Source organism: Pomacea canaliculata, linkage group LG6, assembly GCF_003073045.1.
Source record: "Pomacea canaliculata isolate SZHN2017 linkage group LG6, ASM307304v1, whole genome shotgun sequence".
Lineage (NCBI taxonomy): Eukaryota > Metazoa > Mollusca > Gastropoda > Architaenioglossa > Ampullariidae > Pomacea > Pomacea canaliculata.
Window position 1 is genome coordinate 28,752,579 of NC_037595.1, and position 21,603 is coordinate 28,774,181.

General features: G+C 37.8%; 1 protein-coding gene across 1 annotated transcript in view; it reads left to right on the forward strand.

The window, feature by feature from the left end:
• LOC112565507 (ubiquitin carboxyl-terminal hydrolase 47-like) overlaps window positions 1-21,603 on the forward strand; it is a 32,123-nt gene that overhangs the window by 3,637 nt on the left and 6,883 nt on the right. Inside the window, 27 exon segments of the mRNA XM_025240943.1 lie at window positions 78-144; window positions 514-653; window positions 1,647-1,736; window positions 2,089-2,184; window positions 2,623-2,720; window positions 2,902-3,056; window positions 3,491-3,612; window positions 3,861-3,940; window positions 5,009-5,060; window positions 5,711-5,787; window positions 5,958-6,013; window positions 7,993-8,105; window positions 8,557-8,661; window positions 9,037-9,244; window positions 9,390-9,505; window positions 9,744-9,863; window positions 10,852-10,975; window positions 11,383-12,417; window positions 14,125-14,216; window positions 15,239-15,319; window positions 15,716-15,796; window positions 16,534-16,649; window positions 17,779-17,897; window positions 19,254-19,384; window positions 19,742-19,789; window positions 19,962-20,092; window positions 21,332-21,403. Of these exon segments, the coding sequence (XP_025096728.1) occupies window positions 78-144; window positions 514-653; window positions 1,647-1,736; window positions 2,089-2,184; window positions 2,623-2,720; window positions 2,902-3,056; window positions 3,491-3,612; window positions 3,861-3,940; window positions 5,009-5,060; window positions 5,711-5,787; window positions 5,958-6,013; window positions 7,993-8,105; window positions 8,557-8,661; window positions 9,037-9,244; window positions 9,390-9,505; window positions 9,744-9,863; window positions 10,852-10,975; window positions 11,383-12,417; window positions 14,125-14,216; window positions 15,239-15,319; window positions 15,716-15,796; window positions 16,534-16,649; window positions 17,779-17,897; window positions 19,254-19,384; window positions 19,742-19,789; window positions 19,962-20,092; window positions 21,332-21,403 (3,725 nt within the window).

A 21,603-nucleotide genomic window follows, 5' to 3' on the forward strand; every position in this document is an offset into this window, starting at 1 on the left:
GACAAACTTTAGTGGCTGTTAATATTTTTGTAACTAATTGATGCTCCTTTTTTATCTACTTCTATATATTTTGACAGACAAGTGGAAAAAGATCAGTGGAAACCACAGATCTTACTAGAAGTTTTGGCTGGGACAGTAGCGAAGGTTTGCATTTAGTTGCTGCTTTTTCTACATTAGTTCCAATAATCAAGTTCAGAAGTAACAGATTTTATTTTTTTTATACTTGGCATTTGGGGTCTGACCCTTTTTTTTTTACTGTATTTAATGTTCCCTGATAAATAGCAATCGCTGCTGGATGGACAGAGGACGTTTTCTGGTCATCACCTGAGTTACTCTTGAACGAAATGCTTCTTCATTATGTGCAGTAGTTACAAGCCTTCCATGTATTTAGTTATGCAAGCTATGTTCATTCTTCATTACAATATCATTTGCATATAAGGAGACTCACATTATTAGTAGGAGATGCTGACCACTGAGACTGTGAACAGACGTGAAATGTCATGATACTTTCAGTATGGCAGCAGCACGATGTTCAAGAACTGTGTCGGGTCATGTTTGATGCTCTGGAGCACACCTGGCGGGACACTGCGCAGGCCAGTCTCATCAACCAGTTGTATCAGGGCAAGCTCAAGGACTATGTCAAGTGTCTGGAGGTACTTTCCTTTTAAATGAAGTGGTTTTGAGGAGACACTTTTCTGTTCTTTGTCTTGTAAATTTGTCAACCAGACTGGGTTTGAAAATGCCCTTTGCCTAACCTATAATTGTTTAGGAGGAAAGAAAAGCTGGTTAAGGGCGTTGCACACAGGCACCAGTGCTGCTTGAAACATTGGTTTTGAGCATTCATCAAAACAAGTGCTGTTTGCTACTGGCATCCCAGTCTTGCACACAAGCAAACAGCTGCTGAACACCCCTAGTGCTAATATTACATTTATAGAAGTTGCAGAGTTGAAAAAAAAATTTGGAAAAATGCTTTCCAGTCTTGGAAAGAGTCAGTAAATGAAGCTATTAAAAAAGAAAATCGTTGACAAAGACAAGACTCCTTAAAGTTTAGGAATTAAATAATCCTGAGTTGCAATAAAGCAGCACATTGCATGGCAGGAAAAAATGATGCTGACAACATTGATGCTAGTGTCAACAAGGTGATGCACCTGCAACTGACACCAGAGTTGGCTCCACCATCTCCGTGGCATATTCATATGTCAGGATTGACTGTGGTGGCAGCTTGCTTGCATTTCAGGTCAAATATATTCGTGATAGTGCTTTTTGTACTCACCTTTAAATAATTTGTGAAGTTGGATAGCCAATTGCTAGAGTGCTGGCACCTGAACACAAAGGGATACTGGTTAGATACTCATGTGGCGCAGCAAACTTCCCCTATTTATTTGACCCAGTTGTCTGGAATGGGTACCTGACTCCATAGAGGTTTGGGGAAAGAACAGCAGATAAGGAAAAGAAATAGGTAGGGTGCTCACATAAAGGGTGTGGTAGTTCAACAATTTTAGTCTGTAACATCTCACTCCACAAATGACTTGAACAACAAAAAGAATAAAAAAAGTGGTCCAATATTTACAACCTTTTAAACTTAAACACTTCATAAGAAATTTGGTTGTATAAACGGTTTGTTTTTTTTTTCTTTTTTTCTTAAGTGTGAAAATGAAAGTGCACGTATTGATGCTTATCTGGACATTCCTTTAGTGGTGCGGCCATTTGGATCAAATCAAGCATATGGAAGTGTGGTAAGCAAATTTGTTGCTGGTATCTTTGTGATGAAAGTTGTATCACCTTTCTTCAGAAAAATAAAACAGCATTGTTCAACAATTAATGCCTAATATTTCCATGTGGATTGTAACCTATGACCAGCAATGGTAGAAAAGTTGTTTTTTTTTTAAATCAGTTACTGTTAGGGCTGAGGAATGCACTTAGATTATGCATTACCAATTTTTAAAAAAATGTAAGTGCCTCCTTTGAGAACTTTATAAAGTATCTTCTTTTTTCTGTGAAAACATCAAGCCCCTATTATTGTTTGTAAAAAGCCTGTTACACTTACTTTCCCACTGAAATTGGACTAGCTGTCAACTCTGTATGCAGGAGGAGGCTCTGGAAGCCTTTGTGCAACCTGAAATACTGGAAGGAACCAATCAGTATTTCTGTGAAAAGTGCAATAAGAAGTGTAATGCACACAAAGTAAGTGAATCAGCAAGAGTATTGCTGCCAGCAAGTCTCTTAACTCTTTTAGTATATTTTGCATCAGAAGTGGAAGGGCAGTCATAGACAATGTGTCTAGATAAAAACTTGTTAACTGCCAAGTGGCTAGAAATTTTATATGAGGCATTTTCAAGGTAAATTTTTCTACTTTTTATGCTAGCACAGAGTTGTATTAATTTTTACATGTAGTAGCATCATATTAGAAACTGAGAAATGGTAGAAGATGCTTTTAGACTGAGGTTGGCATTCACTTTTTTTTTTTTCTTTTTTAAAGAATCTGCATATCTTTCTTGTGGAAGGTTAGAAGGTTTGGTTTTGAAATAAATGATGGAGGCTTTTAGCAACATATGTCAGTTGATACATGTGCTTTTAAGAATGTGAATTGTTTTATAGATACATTTTTTGGGTGCCTTGCAGGGGCTGAAATTTGTCACTTTTCCATACTTATTGACACTACAATTGAAGCGTTTCGACTTTGATTACAGCACTCTGCACCGCATTAAACTGAATGACAGGTAACACTTTAAACTATTTTGTACATGTGTATTTTTACATTTCAAGAATCTTGTAAAAGAGGATAGTGGGTACTTTTCAAGAGTTAAAACTCTTTGGTCAGAAATAATTTTCCTAGTAGGTCTTTTGAAGCAGCAATATTTTTTGTGTGTATTTTGTGGATAATTTTTTTTCCCCTTCAAGGATGACCTTTCCAGAAATTCTTGATCTAAACCGGTTTGTGGAGACAATGGAATATGGAGATGCACTTGATGGGATGGAAATGAGTAGTGAGCATCGAAACATTGAAGAAACTAAAGGATGCACAGCTGCAGGCACTACAGATAGTGCTGACGAAGGTTAGAAAAGTGTGTTTGTTAGCAGCACTCATTGAATGCAGGTGCGAATCACATACTTTGGTGATGGATGATTAATTGACGTATAGGTTTTGGAGGCTGAAATTTACAGATGAGGTTTATATCGCCTATGATATCTGCAAAAATCGCAAACCATTCAAGTTGATCTTTAAGTATAGATTGTCTCTTTTGCTGAGGATGCCTTCATAAATTTTTGTTCAAGCTGTTCATATAAATTCCAACTGTCTTGTCTCTGGCATCCTTAAGTTTGTGAATTTTTCTTATAGTATTGATTCTCCTGAGTGTCATGCAGGAACATTATCACCCAAGTGAAGTAAAGAAAATTAAAAAGTATGAAGTTGCTTATTCTCCAGTTTTCTTTAAGTTAAAGATTTTACGTCTTAAATCCTGTAATATTTTAGTCAAATTACCAACAGGCATAGATGAAGGAATTGATGTTGAGGCTGGCTGTTCTGCTGCGTCGTCTAGTAGTGACGCCTCAAGTGTCAGCAGTGAGGTGGCAGCCAACAATCGTAATGCTCGCGATTCTGCATCTAAGGTACATTTGGTCTTTTATTTCTCAATTGGCCCATGAAACAGTTTGCAGTAGTTTTGATTTGAAAGCTGAATAAAATTTGAGAGATTATGCTGTGAAAAACATATTCTTTTAGGTTTGTACTTGAAGTTTTTGGGAAAACAGTTCTTTCTTTTCAAGTACTTGGATCTTCTCGGGTATTGTCATGTGTCAAGTTGTGTCAAGAGTGCAGATACTGTTAAAGTCTGTAAACTATTTTCTGTGATGTTCAGGGTCCTTACGTTTATGAACTCTTCTCTATAATGATCCACTCAGGAAGTGCAGCAGGAGGGCATTATTATGCATACATAAAGTAGGTTTTGACCATTATATTTTTGATAGAGCAAAGAAATGTAAAATACATGTCTATTGTTAATCAGTATTGTCCTTACAAAAACATCAGCATGGGTCCCTGTTCTTGGCGCAAAAAGATAAGACAGCATATTGCAACCACTGAAAAAGAAATTATGTTAAAAGTTAGATTGATGTTGTAGAGTAACCTATATTTCAAAAGCATTTTTTCCCACCCAGTTTGAAGACGGATTATTTCAAGGGAAATTATGCAGAGTTGAGTGGTTTGAATTGAAACTTCTAGGTTGTGATTGCAAGAAGTTTTTACTTCATTGCTAGGTTTTGAAAAGTATATTAGTGCTCATCATGAAAAGTCTTATTTTTTTAATTTGTCCATGTTTGCTCTACATGCATAAAATGTCATCCAGATATTTTGATTCAGTCATAAGCATAATGTACATAAATTGTTGCCTGGATGGTACATGAGAACTACTCCTTTCCCCTCCCCCAAAATGAATAGAAATGAATTGTCTTGATCATGTTGATTCCTTTGGCAAAAATCAGAGCACACGTGGATACCTGCTTTCAGTTCAACATTTAACTGGAAAATCCCCATCATTTCTTTTTGGGATTGCAGATTTGTGAATTAAAAATTCATTTGTTATTTTGATACAACTGCTTACAATGTATTAGACTAATCCCTGTCTTGGGCATGTATAAGTTAAAGGTCATCCAATAACCTTTTAGCTGCTGGAGAGTGAGATGTTAGAGATGACTATTTTGTGAGAGTAGTGCCCATCTCCTCTCCCTTGCTGCCATACTTTCCCCAGCCTTTTATGGAATCGGGTACCCAATGAACAGTTGGGTGGACTTGGGTAAGTTTGCTGACCCTCCAAGATTTGATGCCAGTGTTCTAACCACTAGGCAACTGTCTTGGTATATACCATGCATGTTGTTGGACTACAGAAAATGGGTAAGTGACCTGCCATGTGACATTGTCTAATGATTACAAGCAGTTCTGGAATAAATAAATGGAATGTTTTTGCTAAGGCATGTTGAGCAGTGCATTGTACGCTGTTGCTGTTTGCAGGTCGTTCAAGGATGGTCAGTGGTATAGTTTCAATGATCAACAAGTCACGAAGGTGAGTTGGTAAGAAACTGATGTAGCTGAAACATATTAAACTTTTTATTTTAATTCACTAAGAGAGACTACAAAATTATTTGTAGAAAGGAAGTGAGTTTATGAAAATTGTTTTTGATGGAAGGTGTAATTTTATCTTGATGGTGTCAGTCTTAGTTCAAACCATCATTTAGGCTTGAAATGTCCCAGATGTAATGAATGATCCAGAATATCCACAGCTTATTTTATAAGTGTTCATCTTAGAATTTCTGGACTAACAGATTGTCAAAATTTTAGTATTGCCGAAAATAAAGACATCTTGATTAGGGATGATTTTCTTTTTTTGTTATCAAATTGAATGTTGTGTGTACACAAACAAGCACTTCTCTTTGCTCCTTCGCCTTCATTTAGGCTTATCCTGTGAACATTTAAGCCTATCCTGTATTACCGAACTGGATTCGCATATTGGCTCTGGCCATCAGCAATAGTCAGCATACAAAGTTTTCTATTTTCCCAACAGTGGCAAGTATTACACAGTAAATACTAGAGGTGCACCATGTTAAATAGATATTTGGATATAGTCTCTTTCATGTTCCAGACTTGTTCTCATTTTATTTGTGGTGTATTGTGGAAATTAAAGTGTCTCTGAAAACTTTTGTTTCTGTGTCATAGATAACCTATGAAGATATTCAAAAAACTTATGGAGGGTCTCCAATGGGCAGAAGCTACTACTCTTCAGCATATAGCAGGTATTTTTTTTTTTATAATAATCATGCTGAATCTAAGAATGATCAATCCAGGAACAAAAAAAGGAATTTAAATGATATAAAGCATTTATAACCCCTAGAAAAAAATTTCTGCAATTTATGTCTACAGTTAAATCTTTGATGTTGTCAAATACTTTATATATGTGTTTCAGTTCTACAAGTGCGTACATGTTGATGTACAGACAGATTGACAATGAAAAGAAGGAGGGTAAGCCTTGCAAGCTTTGTTTTCTTTACCTTGTAAAAGTGAAGTTATGCACATGACTAAACCTAAAAATTATGTGAATATGTTCCTTGAAATTGTAATAGAGAGGTATAAATGTGTGTATTTTAGATTGCATCTTTTTGACACTTTGATGAGCCTTTCCTTAGACTATGAGGTTCAAACATCTGCAAAGAACACCTGTTGTTGTACTGTTACAAGCTGGGATATCAGGCTTTGTCTGGTTTGATATCTGCCTCTAACTCTACCAGCATCCATGTTATTGTCAGCTTTTGGTTAATCGCTATATTTGTGGCAACAATATTGTAAAATATTAAAACATTTGTACTCTGGATAACCCTTCCTTAACTTGACAACTAATATTTTGTTATAAATTTATAATTCAACACTTGAATCACTACACTCGCTTCTGAGCTTTTTCTGTGTTCATTTCTGTTTTCATCCACTCTCTTAATGGTATTAACATTTCGTCTGTGTAGTATTCTTTTTTTTTAACCACTAGTAACACCTTAGAATGGAGAAAATAAACCAAAATTAAACATAGGGTTTGTAGGGTTCTTACTGACCCTTACAAGTTCTTCCATCTAGATTTTTCAATGTAAGGTGTAAGTCCTTATACCTGCCCTACGGTCCTTACAGTTCTTTATATTTTCCAGTGGCCCTTATGCTGATAAAAATTACCAAAAATTCATTTTCCATGTCTTCTATAGGTCCAGGAGTTTATATTTGGACTTGATTTTGGTGCAAAATGCAAACAATTCTTTGCCTTGCCATTATTTTAGTCACAACTGCCATGTCCTTTTTTTTTTTTTTTTTGGTATTTTACAGGACACTTTTGTCTGGCACCGTGACATAAAAAAATGCCTGGAAAGTGTTCATTTCAGGAGCATTGGCTCAAACAAAAAAAGTAGTACGAAAATTGACATTTGAATGACAAACATTGTGAAAAACGTGCATCATGCAAAAAAAAAAAAAAAAAAAAATCATTAAATCTTTCATCAGTGGGAGAAAGCGTCTTGAAGAAACATGTGCTACAATCAACATAAAAACCACATAAAAGTATTTCTAGAAGATAAACATGTCTATGTTACTGAGTACTTTTGTCATCAGGAACCAACAGTGAAAAATTCTACAATACTATCCCATATTTGAAAAAAAAACAAAAACTGAAGCATTGGTGATAATCACTTAGGTTTCAACTGGCAGACACCATATGCACACGTGCCCACCTGCTCACACACACACACACAGTCATCACTCCAGTCTGGTTTATTTGTAAGAAATTCTTAAGACTGAAAGCTTACCAAATCTTAATATTTAATTTTGGTGCTTAAAGGCGGAACTTCCTGTGGGCGTTTTTTAAAATGGTTTCACCCATGCGAGGAAAGGTAGGTAAAACGGTCAGATTTCCCTAATTGCTACCCTGACCCCGGGATCATATACAAGCTCTTGCTTCCATCCTTGGATTTAATTGTGCATTTACTGATTACTTCCCAAAAGTGTGTGATGAGTAGCTGTCATGGACGTGCAGATCATTGAATTCGTTAGGACGGTTAGGTGGACACTGTCATTTCCCAGATTCAGGATGTAAGAAACAAAGTATACACAACAACTGGAAAATAAAATATACTACTACAGTCTGAACACTAACGTGCGTGCACGTTGCAATCAAAACTTAGGTCGAATGCACATATAGACCGTAGATGTAAGCACAGACTACAAGCCGAATATTGATACCCCCCACTTATGAGGAAAGAAAGATAAGGGATAAAGAGAAAGATAAAAAAAGCAATAAAAATAAAGTTTGAAAATTCAGTTGTCTTTATGTTTGTGTCATTTGCGGTCTTCGTCTTTCTTTCCTTTATATATTCTATTTTGTTTGTTTCTGGATAATACATTCAGTCCTAACCATGACAGTATGTTCAGATAGATTTATGCCTGTTGAACACTTATTTACTGTGCAGACTTCATGTCACCGGAGAACTTCCCAGAGGTACTGAAGTTACAGCTGCAGGAACAGCAGAACAAAGAGGAGCAGGAGAGGAGACAGCGAGAACTTGATAAGTCAACATGCAAGGTACGTAGCTGTTTTGATGTGTGTACAGCTAGCTTCCTGATCCCCTTTTTTTTTTACCAAGACTGGCAGCAAAAGTGATAAATCTTGTGCTCAAAAAGGATTCAAAATATTTTTTTAATACAAAACTTCATTTACTGGCTCATCAACAGGTAAGCACTGAAGTGAGCAGTTGTTATATAAAAGGGATATCTGTGACACAAATCGTAGAAATGACAGAAAAAAGTGCACTGTTTTTTTGATTGACAATAGCGTTTGAAATGTGTATAGCTTTCTTAGAATGTTTTGATTACAGTTTATTTCATAGTAAAGAACAAATGTTCACATACTGCACATGTAGTGATGAGCCCACATCAGAACTGGATGAGGTCAAACCGATATTTAGGGTGAAAGTCACATGCATGCATAATTCTCTAAATAGTTCCATGTTTGTCATGGTGGGAGCTTGTTGCAGATCAAAGTGCACATGATGCACCCTGTAGATCATCGCAAGATGGAGACACGGTTAGAGATTCACAAGGACAAGACCCTTAGAGAAGCTACAGAGATAGTTTACAAGGTCAGGTAGCATCTTGAACCAGTCGATAATTTTATTGTCTGCAGATCACACTCCTCAACATAACAGTTTGAATTGTAGAATGGTGAAATAAATCTTATAAGATATGATGCAGACATATTTGTATTTACAGATTTATTCTGAAAGCCATTTATAGTGCTATATATAATTATATTGTCAGAATAAATTACTGTGAGTATTGGCAATGCTTGCAAGTCATAATACTTGGGATGAAGAGTCAAAAAAATGAGCAGTTTCCAACCTTACCTGTCAGTTACAATGGATACTGGACAAATATTTTTGAAAGACATTTTGATTCCTCCTACGGAGGAGTAGAGTTATACTTAAAAAGCTATTTTGTTCCCTTGATCATTGCAGATGTTTGAAATGGAAAGTATAATTGACATCTCTTGCTGTCGTCTAGTCAAGTATGATGAGTACCTAGATTCCTTAGAGCACTCTTTTGAAGGGGAGGAGGAGATGCCCATCTCCATTTTGCTTGGAGGGGTCAAGGCGACATACAGCTTTGACTTGCTGCTTGAAACAAGAAGACCTGATCAGATTTTCCAGCCATACAAACCTGGAGGTAAATTTAATTTTATTAATGTCAGACATCCAAGTAGGCCATTCCCTTTATTAGTAGTACTTAATATGAATTACTGTGAATACATTTAAAAAAAAATTTTTTGATTTATGGACATAAAAAAAAGTGTCCTTTTTTTTGCTAACAGGTGTGACAGTCAAAGTATTTTTAGTAGACATCTATACAGAAACCATCCACCCTCCTATTAGTGTGAGAGCTTACGTCGTACAGACAGTTGAAGAATTTAAGTTGCTTCTGTCTCAGGTGAGGTTCAGCATAAAATTTAGTAGCCTGCATTTCCTGTGCATGTGTTCAACATCTTTAAATGTTGCTGTTACTGAGTACCTTGGTCTTGTGCATCTTTTTGATTGCTGTAATCTACTAGTCAAGCCACGATTATTGAGGTACACCTGTGAAGGGTATAAAAAAAATCTTGTAAATGGCATTTTGAAAAAGTGTGTCCATATTTGGAAAAAATGTGCTTTATCTTTACTGCCCAAAGGTTCTTGGGAAACATCCATCCTCCATGCGGTTGGTACTGGAACGATTTCACAATGACCTACGCTTACTGACTAATCCATCTAAAACTCTCAAGGCAGAGGGTTTCTTCAAAAGTAACAAGGTGAGGAAACATAGCTTTTGATGTGCCCACAAACACTGTCTTGTCATCTCTTTTGGGTTTTCAGTCACAACATTCTTGCATGATGCAAGATAACAAAGGTACCAGTATTTAGATTGTTTTCTTTTACTCAGTACTCAGATATACTGGTACAGTTAAATTTCAAATTAAAAACTATTTGACCAACCTAAGTAAGACTGCCAGAATGATAGGACTCAAGAGTCAACACTCAAAAACCACTCTTAATGAACAACATGACAAAAGATAACCCTATCACAATCAGCAGGAGACCATTTGTGTACCTGGATAGCAAGGTGACAGCAGATGGTGACTGAACAAGAGGTCAACAACAGGATCAGCAAAGCCAACCAAGCTTTGCAATACTTCAACCCCATCTGGAGATCCAGTGGCCTCAGCATCCACACAAAGATCAGGATCTTCAAGAGCAATGTCCTTAGTATCCTCCTATATGAGTCAGAGTGCTGGAAAACCACAGCCTCCATTGAGAAAAAGATAGTGTTCCAAACCAAGTATTTGCGGCACATACAAAAGATATTTGACCCAATACCATCTTGAATTAAGAGCTGTGAGACGAGGCAGGGACATGCACCTTGGTAGAACCAATCCAACTGCGGTGCTGGCAATGGCCAGTACACATGTGCGGCATGCCTCCAGACTCAATCTCCAGTACAGCCTGGTGATAGACACTGCAGGAAAACAGGAACAGAGGGAGGCCTAAAAAACATGGAGGCGAACCATAGAGAAGGACCTCAAGAGTAGAGGCCTATCACTCAAGACATCCCCTAGAACAGCAGCAGACAGAACCAGATGGAGCTCCCTTTTTGTCGCCTCACATGCCAGACGGCACAGAGAGGACTGATTGACTATTTGACCTTGTAAATTGGAAATCATCAAATTGTTTTGACATCGACTTGAAGCTTTTTCTCTGCTTACCCTTCTTGGGTTACTGTCTTGGCTCTGTGTCTAAAAGGTGTATGCGGAGTGTTCTGGAGATGCAGCTGACGCTAAAGTTCCATACATTCACAGCCGCCTGTATCGCCTGCTGGATCGCCACCAGAACACCATCCACATCCATGTCAATGTGCCTACACCAGGTGAGACCACACATTGTGATTGGGAGGTAGATCTTGATTTTAGGTTTGTCTAAAGCATCTTGTGCGTCCATTTTAGCACTGTCTACATATATCTTGTTTCTGCCCATACCTTTTTTGCTACCATAAACGTTGCTCTTATATAAATATTAAAATGTCTGTTATTTTCTAGGGTGACAGAAACCCATGTTCTGCTGTATTAAACACTGTTGAACCATTTGATCTCTGGTGATAGGCAAGATGATACTACCTGAGAGTTGTTGAAAGATTAGTTGATTAGCTGGTTTTTTTTTCACCTAAGGTCACCATAAGTTTATCTCTGCATTGATTTGATGATGTTCCTGAGTGACACATTCTGCACACCATATTTTGATTTAAATTATATGCACTACCAATATGCTATGTTACAGAGACTGTGGCTCAGTATTTGCAGTCCCTCCAGAATACCCGGCAACGCTTGTACCTGCTGCGATCTGGTGCAATAGGTAGCGGTGATCTCAGCCTCCATTCCTCTCCCTCCTCAACTCCTGTGCGTGAGCGACGAAATTCTCTTGGTGGAGTGGCCGGAGGCGACTGTGGCATGGGACTGGATGATGTGGGCAGAGGGTTGGGAGGTAGTGAGCTGGAACCCCGCCTCTCTTCACTGGGTCTGAGCAGTCTAAACCTGCACACTTCCCACAGTGATCCCTCCATCTACCACAGCTGTCGCCTTGTGCTTGATTCTGCTGGAAACAACAGCTATGACAATGACAACAATTCCAACTCGTCTCTTCATTGCTCACCATCAGGATCCGAGGGCCGAAGCAACAGTCCTGTTGGCCCGAGCTCTTCTAGCACCAGCGCAGAGTTCTCCCTCACAGCAAACTTTCCTGGTTCCCATGATGCACCACTCTCCTCGCCAGATGATCTAGACCCTGAGACACATTTCATCTTGCGGGACCGGGTTGTGGAGACAGATTTGTGTATTGGTTTGCCAGAGCAAGGCCCACAGGTGTCTTCTCCAGAAGACATGGAAGGTCGCTATAGTGACAGTGAGCATCTCCACCAAGATGTTGGCTCCAATGCAGCCTATTTGATGAGTATGGGTGAACGGACGCCTCTTGTTACCACCCCATGCAAGCGAATCATGACAGCCACATACGCTGCCTCTGGTGAGGAGGAATGCTGGGATACTGAGGTCACCTTGAAATCACCTCCACCGCCTCCCCCTCCCCCACCACCTCCGCCACCACCGCCGCTACCGCCATCTTTCTCCAAGTTTGGGAAAGAAAACTTAACAGCACCACTACAAGACTCTAGCGTGGGGTACAGCCAGGATGTGAGTGACCAGAGTGGGTTTGAGGCAAGTTCAGGGGCCGGACAAGTTGGGTGGGAGACTGAGGAGGAGGACATGCATCGTTACTTTTTTGCCATTCCATGCACTGTATCTGATCCTGGCGTTCGCAGTAAGTCACATTTTTCTTGCAAATTTATGGACTATAGAAAGGTTGACATGTCTTTAAAATTTACAAATGTTAGGCTTGTACAATTACTCTTTGATTAAAGTAATCTGCATATAAGGTCAATTTTGGTTTCCTGATTTTTATTCTGTATAATTTTGGACCCTTTCAAGAATGCATCCTTGGAAAGATTTAAAGCTGGCTACAAGAACTGATTTGCTGTTTGTAGGAGAAACACAGCAGGATAGACTTAACATTGTAATAGAGTTTATTTTTGTTGTTCCATTAATAGTAGTTCTACTTTGCTTTATATATTTTTACTTCTATACTTGGCATGTCATATAATTATGGAAGCTGCTTTGGAACCAAAATGTTCTGTTCTCAATGCATCCCAGTTAGCTAGAATTTAGTATATGAAAATTTAAACAGTGATTGCAATAATGAGTATTTGTGCATGTTTTGAATAACATGAATTTTAGAATCCAATTTCATGCATGTTGCAGTCATGCAAAATTCTGCACTATCAATGTAATGTGATTTTTTTCTTTTAACTGCTATAGATTAAGGACTAGAAAGACTTTGCTTGTGACTTTGCAACTGTGGGATTATTTTAAAACTTTTATCCACAGGTTTACAATAAAATATACTAACCAAGTAACACCACACTATACCTGACTGTTAAGATGATTGATACAGCACTGTAATCGCCTCACCTTTTCATTAGAAATGGAATAGTCTAACATGAATCAAACCAGAAATGTACATTAAAAAAAGCATTTTAAGTTTTTATGTCTTTTGACCTTTCTTTAGAATGCATATCCATTATTAGATAATGACATTTGTGTTGATGGCAGTCAACATATTTTGCATTATCTTAAGGATATTCTGTAATTTTGTTCATTTTCAATATTAGTTGTGACAGCAGAGTATGTCAGCATGTGTTTTTTGCATTTATTTTTTTAAATATAGGTTAATTTTTCATGTTCTAAAACATGTATTTTCCCACTATCTTGCATTTTCAAAAAAGCTTTAAGATAACAGATAGTTTTGCCTAGTAGCATGAGAGTTGTCACTACTACTTCTGGGTTGCAAATGTGCTTGTGAGATTAGAAACACAGAAGCTAGCTTCCATACTCTAGGTGGAATTATATTTATGTTCCCCCAACCATCTAGAATGACTGAATTCATATTCTGCACAGGTTTTTGCAAACTGTACAGGGAAACTTGGCTTGATTATTGAATTTCTAAAGCATCTGTTCAAGATGTGATCATTTGGCAAATCTGGAAGAACACAATACCACCTCATTTTATTTTTTATTCTTGTGATTTTTTGTGGTTATTTTGCCTTAGCCTCTCACTTTATTTCCATTAGAAATGCATACAAAGTGCCTTTATCCTAACATTTGACTGAAGAAAATAACACACTGGAAGTGGGAACCCTGTTAAGCATCAGGTAACCTGCAGACCAATGGCACTACCCTAAGTTACAGGGTCAGAGTTGCCTTTTTCTAGGGTGAGGAGCATCCACAGTTACTGTAATTACCATACTCTGTTGACTGAGTGAAGTATGATTGATGCATTTAGTATTATATTTCTAACTTACTAAAACTAATTTTAGTTGTGAAAAAATATCCTTCTTTGCCTCTAAATATAGATGCCACATTTTTCCTGTAAGCTTTTCATTAACATGGGAGTTCTTGCCACATTTGACAGGTTTGTCTGTATATGTTGACAAGAGAATAACCCTTGGGGCTTTCAAAAAGGAACTAGAGAAACACATAGGAACCACATCAGAAAACTTCAAAGTAAATGGGTTTGCTTTTGACATTTTTTTGTGTCTGCTGCATGTTTATGTAATTTCTGTAACTGTTAACCAGATACATGATGAAACTTCAGGATGTTTGCTGTGGTGTTATTTTAGTGTTGGCCTTTTGTCTTCTGATAATTGTCCAACTAATGTTTAAAAATCTATAAATATAATATTGATGAACTAGCCTTCTGTCATTTCTTGAGGGAGATTTTTGACTGGTTATTATCAGTTGTTTTTTTTTTGTTTTTTTTTTGAGAATCAGGAAAGTTATATGTGCTACTGTTGCCATTTTTAAAATTTATTTAGTAAGCAGTTTGTGCTGGCCCTGACATGACAATGTTGTGTAGTTTCTACGTAAAGTTTACCAGATGACCTGATTGTTAGAAACTTAGGGGCTGCAACTGCTCTTTGACCAAACAAATCATTGCCCCCTTGCCACTGTGAACTCCACCGTACATGCATCCGCCCTTGAGTGTTAAATACAGCTGTATAAAAAAGTTTAGCAGTCTTTTTCATTTGGCTCTAGAACTACACTGCACATACAACTTGCTTTTCTTCACGCTCTTTAGTCTGCTTGACTGCCTGACTTGTCAGCAGTTCACCTTTACTATGTTCTTGTTTTGACACCATGGAGAAAATCTGTAAATTTGTTACCAAGCTAAATCCTCTTTTCTTTGCACCAACCTTGCATGCTTTGCTGTCTCCTGTTTGTCACTATATGGCTGTGACATTTGCGCTCTCCACCCCTTTTATGCCACTTTTGGTCATTACACAACCACCTCCCACCAAATTAGCTGATTGTTGCACAGTTGAAGCTTGGAGATTGTTCAGTAAGATGATGTGGCTTTTTCTGACACAGTGGACTGCAAACTGCTGTGAAATTCTAAAGACAGTCTTACCGAGAAGACCACTTACCTCAATTTAGGAGGACCTAAGTCTGGTCATCTGGTAAATATTGCAAAACAAAGAAAAGGAAATTTTTTTTTAATACAGCATCAGAATGTCTGCTGTTTGCAGGTGTACAGAGTCTACTCCAACAACCAAGAGTTTGAGAGTGTGCGTCTTTCGGATACATTATCCTTCTTAGAGGATGGCAAGGTAGGCAGAACTCATGGTTAATTGCTGTGCCTTTGGGTAGCTATTCCTGAACATATCCAAAAGGCAGCAGATATTAGTTTGGTTTGTGGGAGATTATTCTTTTAAATGGGTTGAAAAGAACTTGATTGCTTTTACTGTATGTGATGTTTGTGCCATCAGCAATTATGAAAACTGTGATCTTTAACTACAGAGAAGTTGCCAAGCCTGAAAGTATGATGCTTATTTAGCTTGTTAGAGGATTAAGTTATGCCAAAGCACAATGTTACTAGCAAGCAGAGTTGATGCCATCACTTAAAATATTTTTATATGTTTAAGACATAAGTTTTGGTATGTACTAGTGTAACTCAGATATCAATGTAACTTATGCCGTTTTATTTTTTTCCCTCCTTTGTGCAGCTCAACATTAAAATGGGCAGAGCTTTGCGGCCTGGTGAACACAGGGTCAAAGTTTATCAGCTGTGTGTCAATGACCCAGAGGTGAAGAGGAACTGCTTGAGCAGGCATAGCTTGTGTGGGTGTGGGAGGGAGTTTGCCTTGATGCCTAATAGTGCTTAAGAGAACATCTGCATGCATAATGCCATACTTGAGTGGTGCTGTGTTGATATTGTGTAGGTGTGAATTATGTTGGGTGCATACTTATGCCAGTTGGAGACTAAATGACTGGCTTAGCTGCTCGTAGTCAGCTAAGCTGCACAAACAGTAGAAACATTGTTTGTCATAATGTTGAAAAGCATTTAAGCTGGCTGCCTCACAGCAATCTTGCCAGTTCACTAGTGGTGTGCTGTGCACCTAACTACTGGAGGGTGGTTAAATATTTAAAAGTAATTGCAGTATTTTTTGAGTCATTCTTGGACATATTTTAAGCTTATCACCTGCTTAAACCAGATAGAAAGTAAAACTTGCAATTATACCAAAGGTATTGGTAAATAAATTGGTAAATATTGAGAAATTAGCATCATTACATACAAGATATATATATGTGTTAAGCAAGGTGTGCATGTTCCTGTGTCTACAATGTATGTAAAGATATTTGATAAATATATATATATAAAATTTCTTGTATCCATGTGCAACCATTACGTTGTAGGTAGCGTCAGAGTAAGGTTGTGAACATGTGCAGTACAGCTTACAGGCAGGAGATGCACTGGGATTTGGTAAAAATTCTAGAATTTGTTATATGTATAAATGTAATTTTGTTTTTATTTCTGTCTCAGCCCTGTAAGTTTCTGATAGAAACAATCTTTGCAAAGGGGATGACAGTGTGGGAGTCAAAGCAGCTAATTTTGCCAGAGATAAAAGAAAAGTGTGGCTTGGACATTCCCATAGAAAGGTAATAGTCAAACCATATGTGCCCTGCCACCACAAGTCTTAACTTACACCCATCAGTTTCACAGCAGAGGCCCAAAAAGGGGGTTAGGGTAAACTTTGTGGATTCCTTGGTAATTAAACTAGGAGGGAAATACAATGTTGTGTTACAATAAAAGTAAGATATGGTCTTAAAATGCATTTGAGTTGGAGTACCCAATGGCAATCATTCCTGATTGCTGCAAGAAAATGAAAAAAATTGGTCAATTCAAAAGCTGTTTTGGTACCTTATCCTTGTTGAAGCCTAATCATATTATACCTTATATTAAACAAATCTTCCAATGGAAGAATAACGATAATGAATTGTTCTGGGTCAAGAAATGATCTGAGTGATTTGTTGATGGGAAGGCTATTTGCTGCTTTATCCAGTCCTTGTTCACACTCAGAAGTGCCACAGACGTGTATAGGTGGATTGTTGTCTGCTGAGACCAATGCTTATTTTCTTGCAAAGTTCTCTGCTGTTAGTCTTGGCGAGCCTAAACAATGAATGTGACTAAAGTGGAAGCTTTGCATACACCAGCCTCATTTTAGTAGTTAACTGGAAAAATCGTCTGCCAGTAGTCCAATAATGCAAGTTCGTGAAAATACTGTGTAAAAGCAAAAGAATGGCAGTACATGATTCATCCTGGTGAAACCCTGCTTGTTCTGGTCATCTCATCTATGTTGCCTTCTTAAGTCTCTGTAGTATTACTCTTGTCAGGACTTTGCTACAAATGGACAGCAACATGATCCCCTGCCAGTTGTTGCACTGGGAGAGGTCTCCTTTGGTAACTTGATCAGGTGGCCTAATTTCCAGTTTATTGGAGCTAGCTCTTGTTCCCAGATCTTGTATAGGAGGGGCTGTAACATTGTTGCTGTTGTCACTGGGTCTGGCTCAACACTGAAAAGTTATTAGCTTTTCTTAATTCAGATCATTCTTTGACTCTTCCACATTCAACTTGGCAGATTAAATGCAGAGTATTTGTTTTGTGGAGGCAGATCACATTTTGGTGGATGCATTGCATACTGAGTCATCATATACCATATTTTGTCTTTGTTTATTCTCCTTCTGTCAGTCTTCCAGTAATGCATTAATAATTCTGTTGTTTTTGCAGGTGTCGGCTGCGAAAGAAGTCATGGAAGAACCCAGGAACAGTGTATATAAACAGTCAAGTGTATGAAGATGAAATTGCCATCTTCCCCAACTGGGAGGTGTTCCTTGAAATTCTGGACAGTAAGTTGGCTGTGTATCTGATTATATTAATAGCTGTTATGCATTCTTCATTAATTTCAACTGGTGTACCTTGTGCCGGTAGGCGGTGAGTTGTGATTGCTGATGTTTGCTACTCACAGATTCGGCACAAAAAGAATTTGCTTCTCCAAAGGAGGATGCTGCCCTGGTTTTAGACTGTGTGGTGTAAGGAAGTTCCCCAAACTACATTTAATACCAGGGTAACACTGTAACAGTGTAAGGTCACAGCTGTGAGATGTAAAATTTTGCTGGGTGGAGTCATTATGATGATAGATGTTGATATAAGGATTTCAAAGAGTACACCATCAAGTGCTTAAAAGAGTAACGGTTAAAAGAGCAAAGGTAATCCCATAACCTTTTGGACTGTTGGTCAGTAGTATTATTTAGATGACTTTACCTTTGGGTCAGCATTTTTTTCTGGTGCCCATCTCCACTCCTTAAAATCCTTTCCTTCGTCAACCTGCCCCATTCAAGCATATGTAACCAAGCTAATACGACAACATCATCAATATAAAAGCAGTCAACAAGTGCAACCCCTTTAATGTGCGGTAGACAATGGCCACGGCTGCGACGTCGATCTCCTTCCCCGATCCGCTGTCGTCTGCCCTCTTCCTTTTTCCTAAGTCATAATTTATGACGTCATACCTCCAGCCCATCACACATATTAAACCAACCGTTTGCATTCCTCTGGCCTCAGACTCTGGGGCTCTGACTACTTGCTTACGGCTTCCCCATTGTGCTTGGGGTGGTCCAGTGGCTCAGCGGTTAGTGACTGTCACCAATACAGTGAAGGTTAGCTGTCCTGGGTTCAATTTTTGTCTTGGGCACCCTGTCCTTTCTCTGCGTGTGGCATCTGTTTACAGGGCTGGCTGCTGCGTTGTGGTATGGCCTTGGTTGCTGGCTGAGCGTAAAACACCAATCCCTCTCCTTCCCTGTGCTTGAATCATATGCTATTTATCAAGCTATATTCAGTGCCTAAATAATGATATTAATTTTCATATTATATAGCTGTTTGTAGAAATATATCTTTTGCTTTACTTTTAATATTTCCCAGAACTGTACTATTAAATGGGAACATATTCTATGGAAACCATGTGGTTTGGTTTGGTGATGGGAAAAAAAAGGAGAGAGACAAGACTGTGTTAGAAACAGTCTCTTTCTATCCCGTTCACTTTTTGTCTGATAGAAACCATTCTTAAGCTGTCATCAGTCCATAGCTTATGTTTTACTGTCCACAGTTTGGTATTGGTAGATGTTTTATGTAACTAACAGTGAAGAGTAAGAAAGAATCCAGCTAGATTAAAGTTATTTGCCAGCATTTTGTGCTGTTTGTTTTAGAGCCAGATGAGCTGAAGAGCATGCAGCAGCTGGCCATTTACCTCAGACGCTGGTGTCCATCAACGTTTACTCTTGACCCCTTTCAGGAGGTGGTTCTTAGTAGCCAGTCCATAGAGGAGCTCCGAAACAAGGTAGACTCTTTTCACTGCCGACATTAAATTAGTGGCGTATGCTGCAGTTACGATACAACACTGTGCATTTCATGTTACAGGAATTTGAGATAATTTGTTTCTGTTTCTTAAAGCATTATATGTAACTCAAGATTGCGGTGAAATATCTATTGCAATATCTATTACAGTATATATGTTTTCAGTATGTTAATGTTGATTTACAGTTGAAATTTGTTGGTTTTATGAATTTTGGTTGGAAAGTAATAGTATTTATCAACATCAAATATTTGGGATTTTCCTGGGCTTTTATTTATTATAAACAAGAATTTTCAAGCCATACTTTTTGCATTAAATCTATCATTTTCTTTATTCCTACAGATGTCAGCTGTTAGTGGAATACCCGTGGAAGATGTGGAATTTGCAAAGGCAAGTTGATCGAAATGAAAACCTGTTGGTTTTGCTATTATCATCATCAGAAGTATTCTTTCAATGTTTTTACATTTTCTGATATGTAGTAAATTGTAATGCATCCACTCTGCTCTGTTATCTTTATAAGTTGCTTAGAAAACGAAGGACATTGTCTTTAAAATTGTTTCAGGGGAAAGGGACATTTCCATGTGAGACCTCTGTACTGGAAATCCACTCTGACCTTGACTGGAACCCCCAGGTCACTTCGCTCAATGTGTGGCCTCTGTACATCTGTGATGATGGTCATGTCATTTTCTATAGGTATGGATTTGATGTGCATATGGCTCTGCAACTAGCTGAAATCTTTAAAATCTTTGTTTCTTTCTCTGAGTCCTAAATTGGAGGTGTTTTGTGGCCTTGAAAATAAAATCCTATGGTGCTGAATATTCATTGTTCGAATAGTATTCTCATTTACATGCTGTAAGTAAATCTTCTCTAGATCAAAATTTAGTGGGCAATATTCATGGTCATTGCAGTCTATGTTGTATTATTATTGATTCTCTGTTATCTCTGGATGCATTGGAGTTAATTTTTCAGATGTATTATCTAAAAAATTTAAGCACATTTCAAATATGAAAGATAAACTGTAATTTTTTTGGCTAGATTGTTAATTTCCAGCAGTGCAATTTTATTTTTAGTTCCAACTGACTGCTGATAATGACTTTTTACTACTTAAAATATATTTAAAAATAACATAATAAAAATTTGAAACATATTTATCGATGTAAAAACTTATTTCTTCGTCATTTAGCGGCATGCAAAATTTACTGTTGACTTACTCGCAGGTGTTCCTGTTTAAGCTCCTTGTACTGTTGTCACCCTCATTTCTTTTTTAGCTGTTCAGAGCACTCATCAATGGTGCCCTCATGCTGTTTGTTGTTTTTAGCATTGTGCTGGCAAAGGATACGACTGATGATATGTTTGTGACTTTGCCATGATGTTACTTGTAGACCAGAACACTGTAGAAAGCCTCAATGTTTGATCTTTGTTTAACCAGCCTTATTTATATAAAGTCAGTTCGCGTACTAATGGTTTCATACAAATTTGACTGCTTTATGTTGTTTCAATTGCATTTGGAGTCCATTTAAAAGTATGGGACAAATATGTCCCTTGGTCCACAAAGGGTTAATCTGCTGGTGTTTGTAGCTATTATCTTTAGGAGCTAACTTCATCTGAGTGTTGAAGAGACATCCAGCAACAGCACATTGTGTCCTGGTCTGTCTTCTTTTACTGAGGATTGCATTTTTCCTCTTCCAATTCAGCTCATGCAGACAATGGAATTTTTAGAAACGTCACTTGCTATTCTTAATGAATCCAGGAGTGATTAATTAAAAAACATTATAATATTTCTCATGCTTCTTTGTCATAATAAACCACTGGAATATGTTTTTATGACACTTTATGCTCTATTTCCAGTGATTTTTGCTGAGCGCTTTTGTTGCTTGTAAAGAGCATCGTTTCTCAAAAAGTGCCTAACAGATGTTTTCACTTTACACACAGGGACAGAACTGAGGAGTTAGCAGAACTCTCAGAAGAAAAGAAGAAAGAGATTCAGCAGAAGGAAAATATCAGGTTTGTTCTTCGCTTTCTAAAATGTTTTGTCAATACAATACAATTTTATTTATCCCCAGGGGCAATTCAAGATAGTGCTCATACTAGCAATAATATATACATGATAAATGTACATGTTGAAATAGTCTCTTTTCCCACCCACACTCCCAACAACAGCAGATACAGTTGGTGATCCCAGGCCATCTGGGCTAGTACACGGC